General features: G+C 40.0%; 1 protein-coding gene across 1 annotated transcript in view; it reads left to right on the forward strand.

Moving 5' to 3' along the window:
• Positions 1 to 24054, forward strand: part of lipca (lipase, hepatic a) — an 84168-nt gene that overhangs the window by 49034 nt on the left and 11080 nt on the right. The window contains exons 3-8 of the mRNA XM_041175020.1: positions 7073 to 7248; positions 8066 to 8245; positions 13892 to 14009; positions 17919 to 18152; positions 19303 to 19545; positions 20019 to 20139. Of these exons, the coding sequence (XP_041030954.1) occupies positions 7073 to 7248; positions 8066 to 8245; positions 13892 to 14009; positions 17919 to 18152; positions 19303 to 19545; positions 20019 to 20139 (1072 nt within the window). The remainder of the gene's footprint in view (positions 1 to 7072; positions 7249 to 8065; positions 8246 to 13891; positions 14010 to 17918; positions 18153 to 19302; positions 19546 to 20018; positions 20140 to 24054) is intronic.

Consider the following 24054-nt stretch of genomic DNA (forward strand, 5'->3'; position numbering starts at 1 on the left):
ATCTCCTCTCAACCTTCTATTTCCTAAGGGGAACAGCCCCAGCTTCTCCAATATCTCCACATAAATGAACTCCCTCATCACTCTCGTAAATCCCTCTGGACCCATTCTCGTAAATCTTTTCTGCACCTTCTCTAAAGCCTTCAAACTTTCCCTAAAATGTGGTGCCCAGAATTGAATACAATGCTCTAGTTGAGGCCTGTGTTTTATAAAGTTGCACTATAACTTCCTTGCTTTTGTACTCTAGGCCCTTATTCATAAAGCCTAATATCCCATACCCCTTATCAACCACTTTCTCAATCTGGTCTGCCAGCTTCCACTATTTGTGCCTATATACCCCCAGGTCCCTCTGCTCCTGCACTCCTTTTAGAGTTGCATCATTTAATTTATATTGTCTCTCTTCATTCTTCCTACCAAATGTATCACTTCACACTTCTCTGCATTAAATTTCACCTGCCACATTCCTGCTCATTCCACCAGCCTGTATATGTCTTCTCGAAGTCTATCACTATCTCCTCTAAATACACAATACTTCTAAGTTCTGTGCCATCAGTAAATTTTGAACATGCCCTATACACCCAGCTCTAGGTCATTAATATAGATTAAGAAACGCCATCTCCTGTTTCAAGTTCAAGACAACAGTGCTTTTTCTGTGCTCTCTCAAATAAATAAATAGAGGCTTTTATTGAACTGATTGTAAGATGGCAGCTTACAGACCTTCCACCATGGCAGAGGTCACATGACTAAAGCAAGCCAGATAGGACATGTAGTACTATTGCATTTCAAAACCCAAACATCCCCTTTTCATAATGACCAAAAGATCCAAACATCTTCCTTTTCTTAGCAAACAGAAGACACATTTGCAAGCACAATCATGTGCAACTGTGAGTTGCCCAAGTTACCCACTATACACCCATTGTTCTCATGCATTGACAATTGCTTGTTCTACTAGTCAGTCTCTGCACCTGCATTTCATACATAGTCTTTAAATTATCCAGGTCTCTTAACGATATGCATTGTCATTTGTTCTTCATCTGGGTGATGTCCCTTGTCTGGAGAGTGGTGTTCCCGTGGCACTTGTTGCCATGGTAACTGTTGTTGTTCCACTTCCATTGGTTGGGGACAATTGGACCTCTGGGAGTGATGGTCAATCTGTACTCTGTACAGCTGGTGAGATCCTATCCTCCTGGCCACACAACTGATGTGAAGGAACAGCTTCGCTAGTTGTTTGGATATGCCTGCATTTGCACCGATATATTTGGGCGTTCACTTCCAACCGTATACGATTAAAGTGAAAATTTCTCTATGCATGTCTCAAGTTTCCACATGGGCCATTTCCTGTTGAGACCATGGAAAGTTTTTAATCTGATGGGCTCTCCAATGCTCAGCCCTGGCAATGGCGCTTGGCAGTCTTGTCAAAATTAAATTTGGCTTCTTGCTATTCCAGCTTGATTTTTTTCACTCAAGCTTGTTACTGCTTCTGGTGTTAGTAGCTCTTTTGCTCTTGGAAGAGTAGTTTGTGTGAGGTGTAACAGTTTTTGGACTGGACGACTTACCATGCCTTCAGCTGATGTATTTCTCCTCTCGAGGATTGCCCTGCATACAACTGTGCTAGTTGATGATTCCTTTGACAATTTTCACTGTCGCCTCAGCCTTTCCATTCGACTAGGGATAATATAGAGATGATGTGTAGTGTTAAATTTTCCAATCCTTTGTGAAACAGATGAATCCTTCACTTGTGAACTGAGGGCCATTGTCACTCATCACAATGTCTGGAATACCGTAATGACTGAAACGTGTTTTCAGTCATTCTATTATTTCTCCTGTTGTCATTGAAGTCAACTGTTCTAACTCCCAGTAGTCAGAATAGTAGTTTACAGTGACAAGATAATCAGATCCAGCTATAGTGAAAAGGTCTTCTCACAGATTCATTCATGGTCTCTCTGGGATGTCATGCATCATCAGTGGCTCTCTGGTTTGTTTAGCTTGGTACTCATTACAAGCACCGCACCAGCCTATGTGGTCTTTAATTTCATTGCTCATATTTGGCCAATGGAATCCTTCTTTTGCCTTTCTCAGCCTCAATTCACTTCCTTGATGACTTGCAAGGATGAACTTCAGCATCTCTCCTCTGATCTCTTTAGGGGTGATCATTCCATTTCCTTTTTACAAGATGCCAGTTTGGAGTGTCAATTCATCTCGGTAGGTCCAATATGCTCTTGTGACCATAGATGTGTCCTTGATGCTGTCAGGCCATCCTTTCATCGCTACTTCCTGTGGGCTTGCACTGTGTTAGGTAGTTTGCTTGATTTGAACAAGGCATTGATCTGTCAGATTCAATATCGCTGCTGGGTTGATGACTTCCTGATCATGTAGAGCTGCTGCTTCATGTTGAGTCTCTGTCAGCACGTGTAGGGTTACCAGGCCAAGCTTTAAACTTGCCTCCACTGTGATGAGTGGCTGTTGCATTCTATTTATGATCTAGAACTCTAGATCTTTCATCTTGTCATTGCATTGGGCTCTCAGACTAATTTGCCATCATATGGCCTCAACCTTACATTAAAGGGTTTCACTTTTGGATCGTCATGTTGTGCCACTTTGCACTGGTCCATGAAGGTCATTATGTTGCATGATGCTTCTTGATCACTTGATATTCTCCTTCTGTGGTCATCATTGTAACAGTCACAAACAATTTACCTCTTATAGACTTAACAAAACCAGCCTGTTGTATCATGTACAGCTCTTCTTCAGACTCTTCTGCTGATATCTCTCCAGTGACCATCTGTATCAGCTTGTTTTGCTCTTTTTCTCCGCAAACAATTGTGTGAAATGATTCTGCTTCTTGCAGTTAAAACACTGCTTTCCCCACTCTAGGCAATCTTTCTTTTCCTTTGTATGATATCCTCAGCAGTATTTGTATTCTGCCCTTTGTCTGCAATTTCTTTGCTCTTTCAGCCTGGGATGTCGCTCAGAATAATGTATCTCCTGGTCTGCTCTGCCATACATATCCTCTAGCTGATGTTTTACAAGCTCCACATTTCTACACACATCTATTGCTTTCAAGAGCTTAAGTTTCTCTTCTTTCTGTAGACTCTCTCTAACTGAGGAGTCCTATATGCCTGAGAGAATTTTATCTTTAATCAGATCATCTTTTAGCTGTCCGAGTTCACATGATTTTGCCATCTGTGTTACTGCAGTCACATGCTGTCCAAAGGGTTCTTTTCCCCCTTGAGCTTTAGTGTTGCATACATAGCATTCATAAGTTACGTTCATTTGGAGTTCAAAGCATTTGTTCAAGGCTTTAAAAATCTCTGCCATCTGTTTTCTTTGTTCTTCAGTTAGACTTAGGGTGGTATACAATTTGTAGCAGTCCATTCCCAGCAGTGTTAGAAGTGTGGCTACTCATATTGGTTCTGGCTTGTTAATTAACTTTGTTGAAAGCTCGTAGTTTTGCCATTGCAAGTAGAAAAACTGCCAATTCTTCCATATATTGTCTTTCATTTCAACTGGAGCTGTGAGTGGGAAGTTTACTACCATTTAACTTACCCAGTATTTTACTTGCAGCCTCTGGTTTGTGTCTGCTTTTCCTTGTCCTTTTTCAGTAGCTTTTGACAGATTTGAACATTTGTGTGTGCCTTTCTGAGCTGTGTCTTCTCTGCAGAATCTCCAAGATTTCAAAACTCTATTTCCAATTCCTGACACCATGTTTTGTGTTCAAATACTTTCTCAGTGTCTTTTCACTTAGAGGTCTTTATTGAACTGATTGTAAGATGGCAGCTTACAGAGCTTCCTGCATGGCAGAGGTCACATGACTACAGCAAGCCAGATAGGGCATGTGGTATTATTGCATTTCAAAACTCAAACAGTCCTAGTAATGACCCCTGGGGAACTGAACTGTATTCAGTGAAGGCATTACCATCACTGAATCCCCCACTATCAATATCCTAAGGATTACCATTGACCAGAAACTGAACTGGGCTAGCCATATAAATACTGTGGCTACAAGAGCAAGTCAGAGGCTAAGAATCCTGCGATGAGTACCTCACCTCCTGACTCCCCAAAGCCTGTCCACAACCTACAAGGCACAAGTCAGGAGTGTGATGGAATACCCCCAACTTGCCAAGATGAGTGCAGCTCCCACAACACTAAAGAAGCTTGACACTGCCCAGGACAAAGCAACCCGCTTGATTGGCATGACATCCACAAAGATTCACTCCCTCTATCACCAATGCACAGTAGTAGAAGTGTGTACCATCCACAAGATACACTGCAGGAATCCACCAAGACTCCTTAGACAACACCTTTCAAACCCATGACCACTACTATCTAGAAGGACAAGGACAGCAGAGAGATGGGAACGCCACCACCTGGAAGTTCACCTCCAAGTCACTCACCATCCTGACTTGGAAATATATCAACGTCCCTTCACAGTCACTGGGTCAAAATCCTGGAATTTCCTTCCTAACAGCACTGTAGGTGTACCTACACCACATGGACTGCAGTGGTTCAAGAAGGCAGCTCACCACCACCTTCCCCTCCTTTATTTCATGGGCTTTAGCTTACTTGCAGACAAATCTGTTATGTGGCACTTTAACAAATGACTTTTGGAAGTCCATATACATCACATAATCACCAACCTTTTCGGTTACCTCATCAAAAAACTCAAATCAAGTTAGTTAAACACAATTTATCTGAGGAAATCCATGCTGGCTTTCCCTAATTAATCTATATTTGTCCAAGTGACAGTTAATTTTGTTCTGAATTATCATTCCTGAAAGTTTTCCCACCACTGAGCTTAAATTTTCTGGCCTGTAGTTGCCGGGCTTATCCTTTTGCAAACAAGGGTTTCACATTTACAATTCTCCAGTCCTCTGGCACAACCTCCATACGTAAGGAGGATTGGAAGATTATAGCAAAGTGCTTCTGCAATTTCTACAGAAAACTTCCCTCAGTGTGCATCTCATCCAGTCCTGGTGACTTACCAACTTTAAGTTTAACCAGCCTTTCTAATGGCTCCTCTTCATCATTGTTAGCCCATCCAGTGCCTTAACTACTTCCCCTGTCACTATGACTTTAACAGCATCTTCTTCCTTGTTAATGACTGATGCAAAGTGCTCATTTAGCACCTCAGCCATACCCTATGTATTCATATAGACCCTCAGGTCCCTTACATCACTGCAGAAGTTCCTCAGGGTAGTATCCTAGGTCCAACCATCTTCAGATGTTTCATCAATGACCTACCCTCCATCATAAGGTCTGAAGTGGGATGTTCAACAATTGCACAGTGTTCACTGCCATTCACGACTCCCCAGATGCTGCCCATATCCCCATGCAGCAAGACCTGGACAATATCCAGGCTTGGCTGATAATTGGCAAATAACATTTGTGCCACACAAGTGCCAGGCAATGACCATCTCCAATAAGAGAGAATTCAACCATCTCCCCTTGACATTCAACAGCATTACCATTGCTGCCCTCACTATCAATGTCCTGGAGGTTACCATTGACCAGAAACTGAACTGGACCAGCCATATAAGTACTGTTACCACAAAAGCAGGTCAGATGCTGGGAATGCTGAGGAGAGTAACTCATTTCCCATCTCCCCAAAACTTGTCCACCATCTATGAAGCACAAAATACTTTTCATTTTTCTATGTGGAGTGTGACTCCAACAACACTTAAGAAGCTTGACATGATCCAGGACAAAGCAGCCCGCTTGATTGGCACCCCAACCACCACCTTAAACATTCACTCCCTCCATTACCGATGCACACTGGCAGCAGTGTGTACTATATACAAGGTGCCCTTTGACAGCTCACCAAGGCTCCTTCAGTACAACCTTGCAAACTTGCAACCATTACCACCTAGAATGACAAGAGCAGCAGACGCATGGGAACACCGCCACCAGCAAGTTCCCCTCCAACTCACCTACTATCCTGACTTGGAAATATATCACCATTCCTTCACTGTCACTGGAACAAAATCCTGGAACTCCCTCCCTAACAGCACTGTGGGTGTACCTGCACCACATGGACTTCAGCGGTTCAAGAAGGCAGCTCACCATCACCTTCTCAAGGACAATTAGGGATGGGAAATAAATGCTGGCCCAGCCAGCGGTGCTCATGTCCTGTGAAAGAATAAAAAATAATAATGATTCCACCTTACTCATCAGCTCCCTTAACTAACTGTCTGCCACTGCCAGGTGAGTTGTAGTTCCCACTGTGAGAAGGCAGGTACACATCGAGGAGGCAATCCAACCCTTTCATTTCTGGATTTACCCTTTGCCTTCAAAACTGCATCCACAGTGCTGGGAAGATTCTGGCTTGGGTAGCAGTAGAAATAATTGAGCCAAAGTGATGAATTTCTTAATAATTACAGTATTTGGAGAAATAATTTCAAAAACTTAGCTCGCTAGCATTTTAACCACTTTTTAAACTGTGTCTTTTTAAAAATTTTTGTGAACACGCTTTTTTAAAAAAAAACCCTCACATGTATTTTTCTTCTCACAACGTTTAGGAGAATTAGAGGGGTCACACCATTTCCAGGGAGCTAAATTAGTTTCGAGGGGAGGTCTAGTGGAGCAGTGGTAGTGTCCCAGTGGGCCCTGAAGTTCTGTGTTCAAGTCCCACTCCAGGACTTGATGGCCATGAAAGGGGCGTTCATAGTGTGACCAAACAGGTTGGTTATCAGCCTGTAAATCCTTCCAACGCACCTGCTGGCAGGTGTTAAGAGTGGGAGAGTTTCCTAGTCAGCCATACTGCAGAAGGCAATGGCAAACCACTTTGCTAAGAGTAAGCATGGACCAATCTAATGGAAGTTCATGGTCATCAACATATTTTTAGGTAGCTGGAGGAGGAGGAAATTAGTGTCATTCAAGATTGTCATTAATATGTTCAAAATAGCTTCACATTCAACTGTCTAGTCACAGGTCCTTATTCCAAACAAAAATCAAAATTTAAACAGAAGTTAAGGAATGCTACCTCTCATTTTTGAAGGTACATTGATGAAGTTTAAGACCATCCTTATTGTTAATATTTGAGATGAATCTATAATGACTCTGATGTCATTTTATACAGATGAAATCTCTGTTGGCAGAAGAACAGTACATGCAGCATCCATCAAGTTTTGCGTGTTCAAGGGATACATGTCCAACAGGGAGGTCTGCTGTTTTACGCCTCACCAGCCTGTGACATTGGAGAACTGTGGCTTCAACACATCTCACCCTTTGGTGACGATTATCCACGGATGGACGGTACTCCTGCTTTTTTCTTTTGTGGTTACAGAAGAAAGTTTATTGCTACATTAGTAATAATCTCCTCCATGGGCTCTAAGAGTTTGGTTGAAATGAGCTTGGTCAGGAGTAGCCTGGGTATGAGCTGAAAGCACAAAGGGGGATAAACAGAATTCAGCACAAATCTGTATTAAATTGACAGCCTCAGTCAGAAAGAGCAAGTCCTCGAATGCACAAAACATCTCAAACCCTTACATCACACTGAAAATGGCCACAGCTTTATGTTCTGATAACCAAATAACTTTAACCTATCATTTCAATATAAAGTTGGCTTGCATTCAAGATGAAAATAATAAATATGGGCATTAATTTGGCTTTGAAAAGTAAATAAGTTAACTTTGCATAAGAAAAATACACAGCTTATCATTTGTGTCATATTAGCTCGTCTAATAAACACATTTACGATCATATTTCACCATTTTAAAAGCCTGATTAATGTAGTTTGCTGCTCACATTCCATTAATAAACATTGGCATCTTAAATGAAAGAACATGTTGAAGATATGCACATGCAAAATACATGAAGGGAAGAGAAGGACATGGTGGATAGCTTGAGATGTAGTAGGGTGGGGGGACAATAAACACCAGCATATACAAGTTGGGCTGAATGGCCTGTTACTTTAGAGTTCCTATAAATTCTATATAAAGTAACCTAATATGTAGCATCTACAAAGAGAAAAGATAAGTTAATGTTTTGGAAAATGGCTCTTGTGGCATAATTAACACCATATTTGGTGAAGGAAGTTATGGATTTTTTCTTTCACTCTTCATCTTTTCAGCTTGATGGAATGTACGAAAATTGGATCTGGAAGATGGCAGGTGCACTGAAAGTCAGACTAAAAGACATTAACGTGATCGTGGTTGATTGGCTGACACTAGCACATCAGCATTATCCAATAGCAGTAAAGAACACACGAATAGTTGGTCATGAGATTGCAGATTTTTTGGATTGGCTGGAGGTAAATCTATGAAATTAAGGTCTTCTAATAATTTTTGCCAATGGTTGTTGTTTATTTTTGATGTGATATCCTTCACTCTGTGCTCAAGGTAATACATCAGCTTCTCACCGAGTGGTTGGAGAAGCCAATTGTGTAAAACAGAACAAATTCAATACAATAAATACTATCCAATTAAAGGCAAGCAAACAGCAGCCACAAAATCCCAGAGCCACTTAGATTTTTACAGCCTGGAGAAGAAAGTACACGCAATGAAATACAATCATCCTTAGTCAGGTTAATGAATCCAATTACCAGTTATTGTGGAGCTTTTCGATTTGATGCTCCCTGCTGATTCAAGGTACCATCACCCTGGCCATAGCTGAAATCAGCAGGGTTCTTCAACAATCAATAAATGACTAAGGAAAGAATTGACTTTCCAATGTCAATGAATGTACAGGCCAAGGAGTTTCTAGTGGGACTCAGATCTCCAGTCAAGACGAATTATGGAGAAATGTATTCACTGTAACGCAGAGAGGAATGAATTGATAAGACACACTGAGATAAGAGAACTGAAAAATTACACTCAAAGAGAAATTATAATTTTTAATGGTTTTCAATTGTTCCTTTGCCTTGCTTTTCTCAACTATCCTTTTCCTCTTTCTTACCTTTCCTGTCCATTTGAAGTGCCTTTAAAATAATTTTACTATCTTTCTTTTAATCTCTTTATTATTTTTCTTCTCTTTGGTGTCTGTATTGCCATTTTGTTCCCAGTAATATTTTCCTTTTATTCTTCTCTTAATATATAACTCTTTCTTTCATTTCCTTTTTAACCTCACCCTGTGCTTTATTTTATCACTTTAATTCCTGCCTTATTTTTCTTCTCTGACTTCAGGCTTCAGCTTTTCTTTATTCTGTTTTGTCCTCTCCACCCATCCTTTATTGTTTTTTTCCCTGATCACTCCTCTTCTTGTAATTTCTACATTTCACAAGTGACTAGACTTCAAAAGTACTTGGCTATAAAGCATTTTGGGATGTCTTGAGGTTGTGAAAGATGCGAGTCTTTTTTCATTTTATCAAAAATTTTTTAAAAACTTGTTTCACATCCTGCTTTGCCTCTGCTTCTGAATTTCCTTTCTTGACGTTGATTTCCATGTCCTCCTCTCTCCTCTTCCCATTGATGTTGTATTCCTGCCTTCCACTTACACACAATGTGCACCCTGCTTCTAATCATGACTGGCATCTGCCTATGGGGGAGTTACAATTCATTTCATGCTAGTTTTAAATTAAAGCAGCATTGTTTTCTCAGCTGCTCTGGAAAGAAAAGGCAATTGTAAAGCTCAAGTTAGAAATCAGTGAACAGCGGGACATACTTAACTCATTGGAAATAACACTACTGTAGCAACCTCCTGTGTCACATCAAGGAAAATGGCTGGAGTGAACTTTCACTGCCTGGAATTTATACTGAATGATCAACAGAGATTTCAGTGTGGCCTTTCTTGTATATTCAACTCCGAACAGTTCTAATCAAATGTAATTAGGTCTGTTTGCCTTGCATGGTAATGTTGGAGAATTTGCCCCATCACTCTCGATGCAATCCAAAGCAATGGTAGCAACAGATGAACAACTGCAGGTTCTTGTCCTAAACCCCTCGGCCATAAAACCACAATTTGTTGGCTTGAAGAGTGTTCAGCTGCCCAGGGTGGACAGAGCTACTGACAGAGCAAGGAGATTGTGTGTCTTAAAGGTGGTTCTCTGCACCATAGCCAGGAGTAGAGGTGCCTCATTTACCTGACAACAGTGCTACTGACATCAGGACTACTGCTGGTGATATTGTACTGTGAGGGCAATTAAACCACATTCTGGTGTAGAGCTCTCCTATTATGAAGCAAATTGTGGACAAACTTATACAGTAAGGCCAAGAGCCATAATAAAATCATTGGACTGACAATCGCAAATCAAAATACAGCCATTGACCACATCAGCCTGTGTTCAGGGGTATTTTCCCAGTGTGAGTTGGTGCTTCCTCTGTAAAGGATCAGATGGTGACCCTCGTTTAAACTGGGAAAACATTCAAATGCAGCTTGAAGAGTGGAAGAAAAACCTTTCAAAATATTGGGAGTAGGAATCCATAAATACTCTCTCAAACACCAAATTACTTACTCTAGAAATCAAAACTAGTTTTTCTGTAGTCTGTAGAGAAAACTAGCTTCTCTGGAGTCAGACTTCTCTCGTCAAGATAAGGAAGCTCAGAAAGCATGTAATGAGAAAATACCAAATCAATCATAACAAAACATCTGGGGATGTGGAGGTTAATAAGTGTCACCCAAACCATTAAAATAAGGTTTGCAGGGGATAGATATCTTGCAAGTACCGCTGCATTTCTTTTCATAACTTGCTTTAAGGTTGTGCGGCTGCTGGTATGCCTATTTTAACATTTTTAAGGGAATATATAATTCCTTTTTGTTGGTTATTTTTGCTTAGATATTCCTGAGTGACTCACCAACTGTGGGTCAGAGGGCATAGGAAGACAACCTGCCCAGCTTCCAATTCTGTCACCTTTCTTACACTATCAGAGACTGCTACCAACTTAGAACGTGGAACCTCTCACACTTTAATCAGGTTGAAATTAAGAATCAGCGGTGATAAGCCTTGTGAGGTGTAAGGCCATGTCCCACTAGTCCATCCTGTCATGTCTTAGTGTTCCAATATTGTGGCACAGTTATCACTGAATCAACAGCACGAAGAGTAAGCTGTTCGCTCATCTATGTCGCAGTTGCTTAAGTGTCGCAACTTAAATTCCAATGGTAAATGCCACCTTCTGCACTAGAAAATAACTCAATATCCTGCATCATGTAGTTTGGAATGGTCTTTGACTGCATTCTCCAAAATGGCTCCTGTAAATAGTACACAAGTTTTCACTGTAGGATAACATAACCATTGTAAATCACAGTTGAAGGAAATTTAAAGCTGTAGTTAGAGAGTTTGGGCATCATAGACATTTCAATAGGGACCAAGTATGGTTCATTTTACAAAGCTGAGAGCAGCTATAAACAGGTTTTTAAATATTATGACACCTTAGGATTCAACTTTTTCTAACTTAAGAAAAATGAATTGAAGAATGCTTATTGTATTCCATAATTCCTGAAGCCAATTCATGTTAATATTCAAAAGCAAAAATCTGCAGGTGTCAGGAATCTGCTCATTAAACACAGAGCCTAATATTTAATTTCATTGACAACAATGAGAATGAAAATCTGCATAGAATGGATGGCCAATCCAATAGCACCTCTTTTGCATCTCCATGCAAGATTAATTTCTATCCCTTAAACTTTGCAATATGTCTTTATTTTAAACTATTCACTAATATCTTGGACAAATATATTCAGAAACAACTATGTTTCCATTTTTAAATTTGTTAATTGCCCACAGTTGGGATAAAAAAAAACTTTATGAACATTACAATGACATTATCAACACTTTATTAAATTGTTCTGCTTTTGGGGAAATTAGAGGGATTTTGTTACACCAATCTGGGGTAGATGGCAATGCCACCTTCTGGTACATCCTGGAACAATAGCCAACTTCGAAAAAGAAGTATCTCATCCAGGAATAATTCCAATCTACTCAAATCATGCCTATTCTTTTCTACTGTACAGAATTCCTACCCTATATCAACAAGTGAAAAACTATGATTCCAGCAGAAAACATTTTTCATTATGTGTTCTCAAACACAATCAACCAATTGGCAAATTAAATGACAATTTTATGGTAGCAATGACCTGAAACCAGCCACAAAGGAGAAACAGATACTGAGAAATTGGAGAATTAGGAGGTGATTATAGGTTTGGCCAAAAAAAAATGTCTTGAAGCAGCGTTTAAAGATAGAGAGCAAAGAGGTCAAAGTAAAGGAATTAAAGGAGGTCATTTGAAAGACTAAAGCTGAGATGGCAGAAGACTCGGTCACCGATAGTGCAGTGGAGAAGGAGAGATGCACAAGACAACAGAACTGAAGGAATGAAGGATATTGCCTCAGACAGAGAACTGAATAAGTTTTGTAAAAGAGGACGATTGGGATAGGGAGAAATCACAGCTCAATGAACCCAACGATCATGGGTGGGGCTTAAGATAAGACAGGATGTGCACAGCAGAGTTCTGAACAACTTGGGAGTTTTTGGGGCAGACAGGAAAGTGGAGTTAAGGCCACGATCAGATCGGTCATAGTCTTATTGAATGGCGGAGCAGGCTCAAGGGGCCGAATGGCCCACTACTGCTCCTATTTCGTATGTTCTTACAGGTGTTATTGTAGGATGGAGCTCAGGGTGTCAACAAAGAATTGTTGAATGTGGAAATAAAATTGTGGATAACAGTTACTGTGAAGTTAGTAGGGGGTGTAAGCGATAGGTTAGGTGATTTGTAGCGATTAGGTGATGTTTCAGAAATGGGGTTGAAGCTCAGCTCAGCTCAGGGTCAAATGTGACTCAGAGAGGTTATCCACCATCTGTTTGAGTAAGTAAAGGATATGGGTTTTTGGCATGAGCTGAATAAGATGGCCTCTCATCAGGTTGCTGCAGGATCCAAATGTATCATTTTTGGCAGGTAGCTGTGAGCTGGTCAAAATTGAGTTGTACATGTTGCTGGAACTGGATTCATTGCTATCTGATTTATATTTGGGTGAAGCTTTTCAAAAATCAATTGGAATTTGGGTCAAATACATGATATAAATTTCATAGTGAAAAATCTCCCCATGGAACTGATTATTGTGAGAATGAAGACAAGTTGTTAGACTGTCCTTGAACTACAGCTGAATTTCATTTTAGAGAGATAGCAAAGTGCACACTGCATTATTCCAGCACTTTCACATTCTCTGGCGTCTGTAGATTTGGGAATTTTATCCACTGATCTATTAGAATACTACAGTGGAGAAGAATCCTCGGTACTGCTACTTTGCTGACCACAAGACTATTTTTTGTATACTGCACCTAAGTGTGAATTGTAATAAAACACAAACACTATTGAATAAAAGATTTCAGTTTCAAAGTGAACTGTTTCAGTATAATTTCATATACATTTCAAAGATTAATTCCTTGGACACAAACTCCCAACAAAGAAAGAGTCACATTTATAGAGCACCTTTCATAACCTCGGGAAATCACAGAGTACGTAACAGCCAATGTACTTTTGAAATGTAGTCATTGTTGCAATGTAGGAAAATGCAGCAACCAATTGACACACAGTAAGCTCCCACAAATAGCAATGAGATAATTAGCAGATCTAAAAACAAAAAAAACTGCGGATGCTGGAAATCCAAAACAGAAACAAAAACAGAATTACCTGGAAAAACTCAGCAGGTCTGGCAGCATCGCTGATGCTGCCAGACCTGCTGAGTTTTTCCAGGTAATTCTGTTTTTGTTTTTGTTTTAAGTTAGCAGATCGTCTGTTTCAGTGATTTTCGTTTTGATTTACCATTCGAACATTTCATTTCTTTGGTCCAGAGCAGTCATTTTATTTGAGTCAACACACAATCGGCCAGTCACATGTCCTGTGTCCTTACTTTTTTGGTTATTGGTGGCAAGGCAGGGCCTTTAACTTTATACCTGTAGAAGTTTCTCATCAGATAAGGATTGCCAAAACCGTTCTAATAAAAGTTTGAATCTTTTACATTGTCAGGAATTCTTTGGGTTTCCAAAAGGAAAGGTTCATCTGATAGGATACAGTCTTGGAGCTCACGTTTCGGGATTTGCCGGAAATTATATCACTGGGCCAAATAAAATTGGAAGAATAACAGGTAATATTGAAAATACAGTGTTAGGAAGATATGAGGCTTAGAGATACTACCCAAGATTTGTGTAAATTCTTATGGAGTAAAGCATATTCTTAACAATGGTTCAAAGAATTATACCCATATAGGAACAGAAAATCTGCACTTAACAACTTTAGGAATGTATAAATAGGGGTAGGCCATTCAGCCCCTCAACTGTGTTCTGCCATTTAATTAGATCAACTCCATTTACCGTAGCTCCACATCCCTTTATACCTTTAACTGATAAAGATAGATTGACAACAGTCTTGAAGGCTCCAATTTTCCTAGCACCCACAGCCTTTGAGGGAAGGGGATTCCAGATTTCTACTCCCCTTTCCTAATTTTCCCCCTAAATGGCCAAGCTCTAATTTTAAGATCATGTCTCAGAGGAAATAATTTCCCTGTATCTCCCCTATCGAATTCTTTTAATATTTTGAAGATTTCAGTCTGATCACCCCACAATCTTCAGTAGTTTCAGGAATACAAGCCAACTTTCCTGCCTCCAAATCTTGGCAAATTGCTGAATTGGATGTGGTGATAAGGGAACAAGTCTTCAGACTTTCTGATGATACCAAAAATACCCAGCCCAACTGGCAGTAAGCATTATATCAAATCCATAAAACAACCATACACACAGAGCTAGTACACTGCCATCTAAATCTCCCTGTAGGGGGTCCTCCTGAATGTAGATAAAGGCAAACTCTGGGTTTCCCCAAACTACAACCTGAAAGTGGTGGAAGGGGTAATGCACCATCCAATCAATATGCATCATTGTGGAAAACAGCCCAGCACAAAAAAAGGAAAAATTACCTTCAGTAGAAATCTGAAACGAAAGCAGAAAATGCTTGTATAATGGGGCCTCTGGCAGCAAGTGGCAATGGTGGGAGAGAACACTGAGCAGGGAAGCTGGTCGGCTCCTGTGAGACTTGTCTTTGACAAGCTGCAGGGTGGAGCCAGTTGCTGTGATGCAAGGGAGAAAGCAGCCAAACAAAAAGCTAGGATTCGTGAGTGGCAGTGAGGCAGGAACCTAGAGCAGCTTGAAGTGCCTGAGAGTGGCAGAAGTTCCAGAAAGATGAATTGGGACCTAGTGAGACTGATTGGCAGCACCCCTCAGTCTGAGAAACCTCATGAAGAGAGTGTGTTACAGGACTGCAGCTGGACCACAGACCAAGCTGAACACTCCTGGTGAATGCTACGCTAAGGAGCCAAGGTCCCAACTAAGACAGAGATCTGGAGCATCAGCAGTGAATATCCTCTGTAAATAGTTGTTTCTTGGTGTTATGCTTTCCCTTGACAGCTTATACAGTTTTGATGTCGGTGGAATAAAGACTTTAAACCTTTATGCAGTCTGTGTGCTTAAACTGCACATTACGCTGGGAATACTCAGCAGGCCTGCTAGTATCTGAAAAGATAGATTATGATGCTTCAGGTTTGTACCCTTCAGCAGGCTCAAAATGATCTTATGTACTTGCTGGGGCTAAAGAAGGAAAGTTTCCCTTAAATCCAGTTCACCCTCTTAGCTTATTGCCAAAGGCAGGTTAGCACAAGAACAACATCCCACATGGCCCAGGCAACACATGAGAGGCAAACCTAAATCTACTTACAGAATCATATAGTACAGAAGGAAGTCATTCAATCCATTATGTCTGTGCCACTTCTTTTGCCTACCCCATTGTGCTGCAATTACTTCCCCTTCAAATATTTGTCCAATGTCCATTAAATTTTGAAAGTTTCCATTGAATTTGCTTCCACCATGACAATTTCTATTTGTCCATAATATAAAATCAAGCTGTAGCAATGCAGTCAAAAACAAATACCAACATTGCTCTAAATGGCAGTTATGTAGTAAATGGCAGAGACACGCTCCTGACCTGCTATGCTGCTGTGTGAGCTGCTATGTAAGACTCACCCATCACTGAATACCTTTCAATTACGTATACTGAACCACATATACTATTATATTGCACCAATCATGTAGCGCTGCATGTTGTGACTGAAGACAATTGCATTGATTTGAACTGTGCAGTGGTCAATGAACTGGAACCTTAAACTAATTGAATTCATAGCCATAGTAACAATGGCAGAAGCAATCATTTTGTTTGTTGCTAACATCACCTGATATCACTGTGCACATATTTAATACTCTTTTCAGACCTGTTCTACGCTTGAATAAATGTTTCCTTTATTCCAATGGCATTAACCGAAAACACTTGGGGAAGGCCATTTGCATTGGACATTGGCACATCCAAGTAAACACACAATATCAGAATGTATTCCTCATTCTGTTTGCACATTTTCACTGCCAAACCGAACAGGTCCACAAACTGCACACTTCTTTTTAACTGATTAGCATTGTGTAGTTGCGTCTTTCCATAAAGCAGTAAATCCATCTTAAATCCTTGGCTTTTCATCTCGTAATCCTTGTCCTTTCACTGTCACACAAGAAAGGCTAATATATAAGTTTAAAGCAATGAGGACTCAAGGTAAAATCTAAGAATGAGACTTTCCCCCATTGCTGCTCAGAAACAACCCAGTTTACAAATGTATCCATGGTAATCGAGATCCCAGCTCTTTAAGTTGTCCGCATCCTTTAGCGATTCTCACTCCCTTTAAATGAACTGGGGAAGTGCCCATGTGAAAGTTGATCAAAGCTGAGATTTAAACTTAGATCTGCAATACTCTAAATGTCAGGCTACCAGACTGCTGTGGAATTTTCAGCCTTCTCCTGACCTAAAATGCCCAGTGTGACAATCTGCTCCAGAAGCGGCACAAGGATTTCCAATGCTTCACCATAGCAGTACCCCATCACTGTGCTATCCAATTTATAATCATATATTGACTTTATATGTCATATTTTATTTCTATATGGGATCAGGTAAGATCCTGAATTGATCTTAAACAAATATTTGGCTTTTATCCATTTTTCACTTTATCCTATCACTTTACACTGGAAATTATACAGAAATGAAATATTAAGCACTGCACCTCCAGTGTTATTAGCCATTAGATGCTTATTTTCAGCCATTTAAAAGAAAAATAGTTTCTCCCTTTCGACTTTCCTTTTCTGCACTCCATTCCTCAGCCAAAGAGTGGATAAACAAGCTGTCTCTGTATCTTTCCTGCTCCACAATTGGGAATCATCCAAAGCAGGAAATTGTGGATCGCAACCACACTCTAATTCTACCTTGTGCAATGTGTTAAAAAAAATATCAATTGACTACTTCAGTGTCATAGAACAAGAGACATTATGGCAAATATCCTGAATTGAGATCTATTTCAAGCTATTTAACTACATGGCTTTGAAGCTTTTCATTATAAAAGATATCATAATAACATGGTTTCACTTTAGTTTATACATATTTTTGTAGTGTAAGCTGTGTCAGGAGTGTAATAGCAAACTGTGTTGTCAGGATGCACATAATTCATTATTTACTTATACTCAACTAAATGTCTGTACAAGTTGTGGGTTCAAGGTACTTAAGCACAAATTTAGGCTTATACCTCAGTGTGGTACTATAGGGGAGTGCTGTACCATTGGCGGTGCCACTTTTCTGATGAGACCATTAAACTGATGTCCCCATCTGCCCCCACAGGTGGACATGGGAGATCCCTTGGAACTATTTAAAGAAGACAAAGGGAGCTCTGCCAATGTTTTGGCCAACGCTTATCCTGGAACCAAAGCCTAAAAACTGATGATCTAGTCATTCACCTAATTGCTGTTTGTGGGTTATTTGTGTGTGTAAATTGGCACCATGTTGCCTCCATTACAACTGTGATCACAGTACAAGAAAAAGACTTAATTGGCTGCAAAACGTTTTGGGCCATTGTGAATTGTGTTATACAAACATATATCTTTCTTTAATAAATGTGCTCTGTTGATTGTTTATTGCACAGGTCTTGATCCAGCTGGACCGCTGTTTGAAGGCATGTCATCAACGGAACGATTATCTCCAGACGATGCAAATTTTGTTGATGCTGTTCACACATTTACACAAGAACATATAGGACTGAGTGTCGGAATCAACCAACCCGTAGCCCATTATGATTTCTACCCTAATGGTGGCACCATTCAACCTGGCTGCCACCTCAAGCACATGTACAATCATATTGCTCAGTATGGAATTCTAGGTATGATTTGACCTTGGATGAAATCTTTGTAAATATTTCAGTATTATGAGAACAATAAGTTAACACTAAAAGCCATATTGATAATGAAGTGTTTACTGATTCGATTGATGATGATTAAGGAGTATGGCAAAGGACAAGAAGTATGGAATTCAGTAGTGGGAATGTCCGGGATGCTTGTTGAGTACAGCAGGAAGGAGAATTTATACAATACTGTCTGTATATCTTTGTACAAATACATTCTTTAATCTTAAAATAACTTTTATAAGACAGAAGTCTAATGTGAAGCTGTAAGATAATGTGGGCATTACATGGCCCAGTAGCTGATATACCTGTGCATCACACCACCAGTTTGTGTTTCAGGGATGGCTAAGAGTGGAACCTTCTTGGCTCAGTTGTGCAACTATTTGTCAGTTCAAAGCCCGAGTCACCGGGTGCAACATCGTGGACATCAAAACCCTTGTACCGGGCAGGGTAGAGGGAATGGGAGGTGGTGGAAGTGAGGGAAAATGAAGGCTGTAATAGTTTCTCATTCAGCATAGATGTCACATGTTGCAGATATGGAAGAGTCCATGGTATAAACTATCCCCTCTGTCTGGAGTTGGATACTTGATGAAAGTAGCAAAATATGCATTAAAAATGTAAGCAACTCATTTATTAATATTTATTTCCATTACTACAGAATATAATGTTCAATTAACAGACCACCTCATTGGCATACTAAGCTAGGTCTGTGCTTTTTTTCATTAGTGTTATCTCAGTAGTTTATTGCTGGCATTAAAATAACGCCAGAGAATCTAGACTACTTTGTTCAATCAATTTCCAAGTACATGCAGTGAATTAATAAATTCAGTTCAGGATCATAATGTACTAGTGGGCACAATTTCAATCTAATGCTCCATTTATTCAAATAACAGGCATTAATTTCTATGTAATCAGAATGCATACTTAGGTAATGATGGAAACTGTTTATTGCTCAAAATTGCATCTCCAGATGGTCAGTGATTGCCTTTGTTCCTCCCTTGTTTTGAGCTGCAGGATTTTGCATCATAGGTTACCCCAGCATCAAAAGGGGCCCAGTTTTAAAGTTTGAAGAAAAAAAAAAATCAGATAGTTATTGTAGCAACTGCTCATTTATTTCATGGTCTTACAGGTATTACAGAAACTGTCAAGTGCGCACATGAGCGATCTGTGCACTTGTTCATTGATTCTTTGCTGAATGAAGACAAACAAATTGTTGCTTATTGGTGCAATGACCTGAACACATTTAACAAAGGGACCTGTTTGAACTGCAGGAAGAATCGATGCAACACATTGGGTTATAATATTAAAAAGGTCCGTACTCAAAGAAGCAAGAAAATGTACTTCAAAACCCGTGCTAATATGCCATACAAAGGTAATGTACCCAATTGTTTCCATTACTTGCTTTGCAAAAAAGAAAAATCAGGCCATCATTCAGATGAAATACTAAATATGAAAATGAACCCCATCCTGGATTTGAACCTAGTTAGCTGATTCAGCAGCAAGGCTGCAGATAAGTCAGGCCAGGCTCCCACTTCCAGCTTTAGTCGGAGGAGACAAAGCTTGTGTGGACACCTGGTGAGAACAAGAGCGGAACTAGGTGTGACACTCCATGGTCAAATGGCTCGCTACCACTTATCATAAACTATGGACACATGGACAAGGTCTTAGAGGTCACCAGGTGTTTATTTAAATATACCTCAGCAACAGTCAACATCTTCAAGAAAAGAGAGGAGAAAATTGGAGGTGAAGAAAGACTCCAAGATTATTAGAATAGCTCCTTTTTGAATTATACATGTTTCATTCAAGCAAAATGAACTTCAACTTATTTCATTTCAATTTTCTCAGTTTATCATTACCAATTCAAGATCCGCTTCATCAACCACATGGAACAGAATAAATTGGAACCTTCTCTCAAGGTTTCTTTGATTGGAACAGAAGGTGATGCTGAAAATTTACCAATCAAATTGTGAGTACTGTGTTTTTTTTAAATGGTGTATAAATTCTTATTTGTTTCCATTTTAATGTGCATCATGCAGAAGTGTATAAGAAATTCATCTAATCAATAGTCCTGGGCTGTTCCTAACAACGGCAAACCTTAAAGCTTTATGCCTCATTTTAATTTGGTTGTTGGTGTAGACCCATTTCCAGAACATACAGACATACAAATTAGGAGCAGGAGTAGGTCACTCGGCCCCTCGAGCCTGCTCTGCCATTCAATAAGATCATGGCTGATCTCAATGTATCCTCAACCCCACACTCCTGCCTGCACCCCGTAACCTTTCACCCTCTTGTTAATCAAGAATCTATCTAGCTCTGCCTTAAAAATTTTCAAAGACTCTGCTTCCACCACCTTTTTCAGGAAGAGAGTTCCAAAGACTCACAACCCTCAAAGAAAAAAATTCTCATCTCTGTCTTAAATGAGCGACCCTTTATTTTTAAACAGTGACCCCCGAGTTCCAGATTCTCCCACAAGAGGAAACATCCTCTCCACATCCACCTGTCAAGTCAAGACCCCACAGGATCTTTATGTTTCAATCATGTCATCTCTTACTCTTCTAAATTTGAGTGGATACAAGCCTAACCAGTCCAGCCTTTCCTCATAAGACAACCCACCTAATCCTGATATAAGTCTAGTAAATCTCAGAACTGCTTCTAACCTATTTACATCTTTCTTTAAATAAGGAGACCAGTACAAAGAACAAGAACAAAGAAAAGTACAGCACAGGAACAGGCCCTTCGGCCCTCCAAGCCTGCGCTGATCATATTGCCCGTCAACTAAAACATTTTGCACTTCCAGTGTCCATATCCCTCTATTCCCATCCTATTCATGTATTTGCCAAGCTGCCTCTTAAACAGCACTATCGTAGCTGCTTCCACCACCTCCTCTGGCAGCGAATTCCAGACACTCACTGCCCTCTGCGTAAAAAACTTGCCCCGCACATCACCTTTATAGTTTTCTCCTCTCACCTTAAATCTATGTCCCCACAGTACTCCAGATGTGGACTCACCAGCACCCTATATAACTGAAGCATAACTTCCCTTCTTCTGTATTAAATTCCCTTCACAATAAACAATAATTCTATTAGCTTTCCTAATAACTTGCTGTACCTGTATATTAACCTTTTGTGATTCATGCACTAGGACACCCAGATCCCTCTGAATCCCTCACCATTTCGGTAATAAGCTCCCTTTTTATTCTTCCTGCCAAAATGAATGATTTCACATTTGCCCGCCTTATACTCCATTTGCCAGATCTTTGCCCACTCACTTAACCTATCTATGTCACCTTACATCCTCCTCAATTTATTTTCCTACCTATCTTTGTGTCATCAGCAAATTTAGCCACCATTTCTTTGGTCCCTTCATCCAAGTCATTTATATAAATTGTAAAAAGTTGAGGCCCCAGCACTGAGCCCTGTGGCACACCACTTGTCTCATCCTGCCAACAAGATAAAGACCTATTTTTGCCAACTCTCTGCTTTCTGTTAGCTAACCAATCTTGTCCATGCCAATATGTTACCTCCTACACCATGAGCTTTTATTTTTTGCAATAATCTTTGATGTGGCACTTCATCAAATGCCTTCTGGAAATCTAAGTACAGTACATCCACCAGTTCTCCTTTATCCACAGAACATGTGACTCCTCCAAAGAACTACAATTATAAGGTTAAACATGATTTCCATTTTACAAAACCATGTTGACTCTGCCTGACTGCCTTGAATTTTTTTAAATGCTCTGCTATAACATCTTTAATAATAGTTTCTAACATTTTCCCTATGACAGATGTTAGCCTAACTGGCCTGTAGTTTCCTGCTTTCTGTCTCCCTCCCTTTTGGAATTAAAGGAGTTAAATTTGCTATTTTTCAATTTAAAGGAACCTTCACCAAATCTAGGGAATTTTGGAAAATTAAAACCAATGCATCAAATATCTCACTAGTCACTTCTCTCAAGACCTTAGGGTGAAGTCCATCGGGACCTGGGGATTTGTCAGCCCACAGCCCCAACAATTTGCTCAATACCACTTCCCTGGTGATTGTAATTTTCCACGAGTTCCTCCCTCCCATTGATTTCCTGGTTTACAGCTATTTCTGGGATATTACTCGTGTCCTCTGTGGTGAAAACCAAAGCAAAATACCACCATCTACCACTGCCATCTCCCTACTTTCCATTATCAATTCCCCAGATGCACTCTATAGGACCAACACTCACTTTGTTAAGTCTCTTCTAAAATATCTAAAGAAACTCTTACTATCCTTCTATATATTACTAGCAAGCTTTCTCTTGCTCTAATTTTCCCTTATTAATCTTTTTGAAATTCTTTGCTGTTCTTTATATTCTTTCCAATCTTCTGACCTGCCACCCGTCTTTGTATAATTATACGCTACAGTTTGATACTGTCGTTAACTTTTTTAGCTAACCACAATGATGGGCCCACCCCTTAGAATTTTTCTCTCATTGAATGTACATATTCTGAAATATCCTTTTAAATGTCTGCCACTGAACTTCTATTGACATATCCCTTAACCTCATTTGCCAGTTTATTTTAGATAGCTCTGCTTTCATGCCCTCATAATTGCCCTTATTTAAATTTAAGATACTAGTCTTGGACGCACTAATTTCTCCCTCAAAATGAATGCAAAATTCAATCATATTATGATTGCTGCTACCTAGGGGTGCCTTCACTAGGAGGTTATCATTTAATCCTATCTCATTGACTCAACACCAGGTCTAATATAGCCTGTTCGCTGGTTGGCTCCAGAAAATGCCGTACCAAGAAACTATTCCGAAAACATTCTATGAACTCCTTACCTAGGTTACCTTTGCCCATTTGATTTTCCCAATCTATATGTAGATTAAAATCCCCTATGATTATTGCTTTACCTTTCTGGCAGGCTCCCATTATCTCTTCTTTTATGCTCTGTCCTACAGTGTAGATACAATTAGGAAGCCTGTACATCACTCACACAAGTGACTTCTTGCCTTCATCATTCCTCATTTCAACCCAAACTGCTCCTACATCCTGGTTTCCTGAACTTAGCACATTAGAGAGAGATGACCTAATACCATCATTTATTAACAGAGCCACCCCTCCAACTTTTCCTAATTTCCTATCCTTCCTAAATGTCACATACCCTTCAATATTCAGGTCTCAATCTATGTCATCCCATAGCCATGTCTCTATAATGGCCATCAGATTGTACTTACATATTTCTATTTGCACTATAAAGTTCATCTGGTTTATTTTGAATACTACATGTGTTTAGATACAGAGCCTTTAGTTTTGTCCTTTTATTATTTTTGTAGCATCAAATCTTATCTGATTAACTCTTAGAATTGTACTCTCTGTGACAGGAAGGGACAGTTTGTTTATCATCTCCCATATTAATACCGGTCTCTCTTGCCTTGGATCTACTCTTTGGTTTACCACATCTTCCCAAATTTGATCCCTTGCCCTGACTATTCAGTTTAAAACCCTTTCTACTTCCCAAGTTAGTCAGCTCGCAAGGACATGAGTCCCAGCACTGTTCAGGTGTAGACCGTTCCAATGGTACAGATCCCACATTCCCCAGTACTGGTGCCAGTGCCCCACAAACCAGAACCCACTTCTCCCACACTAATCTTTGAGCCAGCCATTCATTTCTCTATAGGTTATCTGTCCTACGCCAATTTGCATATGGCTCAGGTAATAATCCAGAAATTATTACTTTTGACATTCTGCTTCCTAATTTGGTGCCGAGCTCGTCATGCTGACTATGCAGAGCCTCCTTCCTCATCCTGCCTATATCGTTGGCACCTACATGGACCACGATCACTGGATCATCCCCCTCCCAGTTCAAGTTCTTTTCCAGCCTTGAGCAGATGTCCCGAACCAGGCATGCA

Source organism: Carcharodon carcharias, chromosome 26 (genome assembly GCF_017639515.1).
Source record: "Carcharodon carcharias isolate sCarCar2 chromosome 26, sCarCar2.pri, whole genome shotgun sequence".
NCBI lineage: Eukaryota > Metazoa > Chordata > Chondrichthyes > Lamniformes > Lamnidae > Carcharodon > Carcharodon carcharias.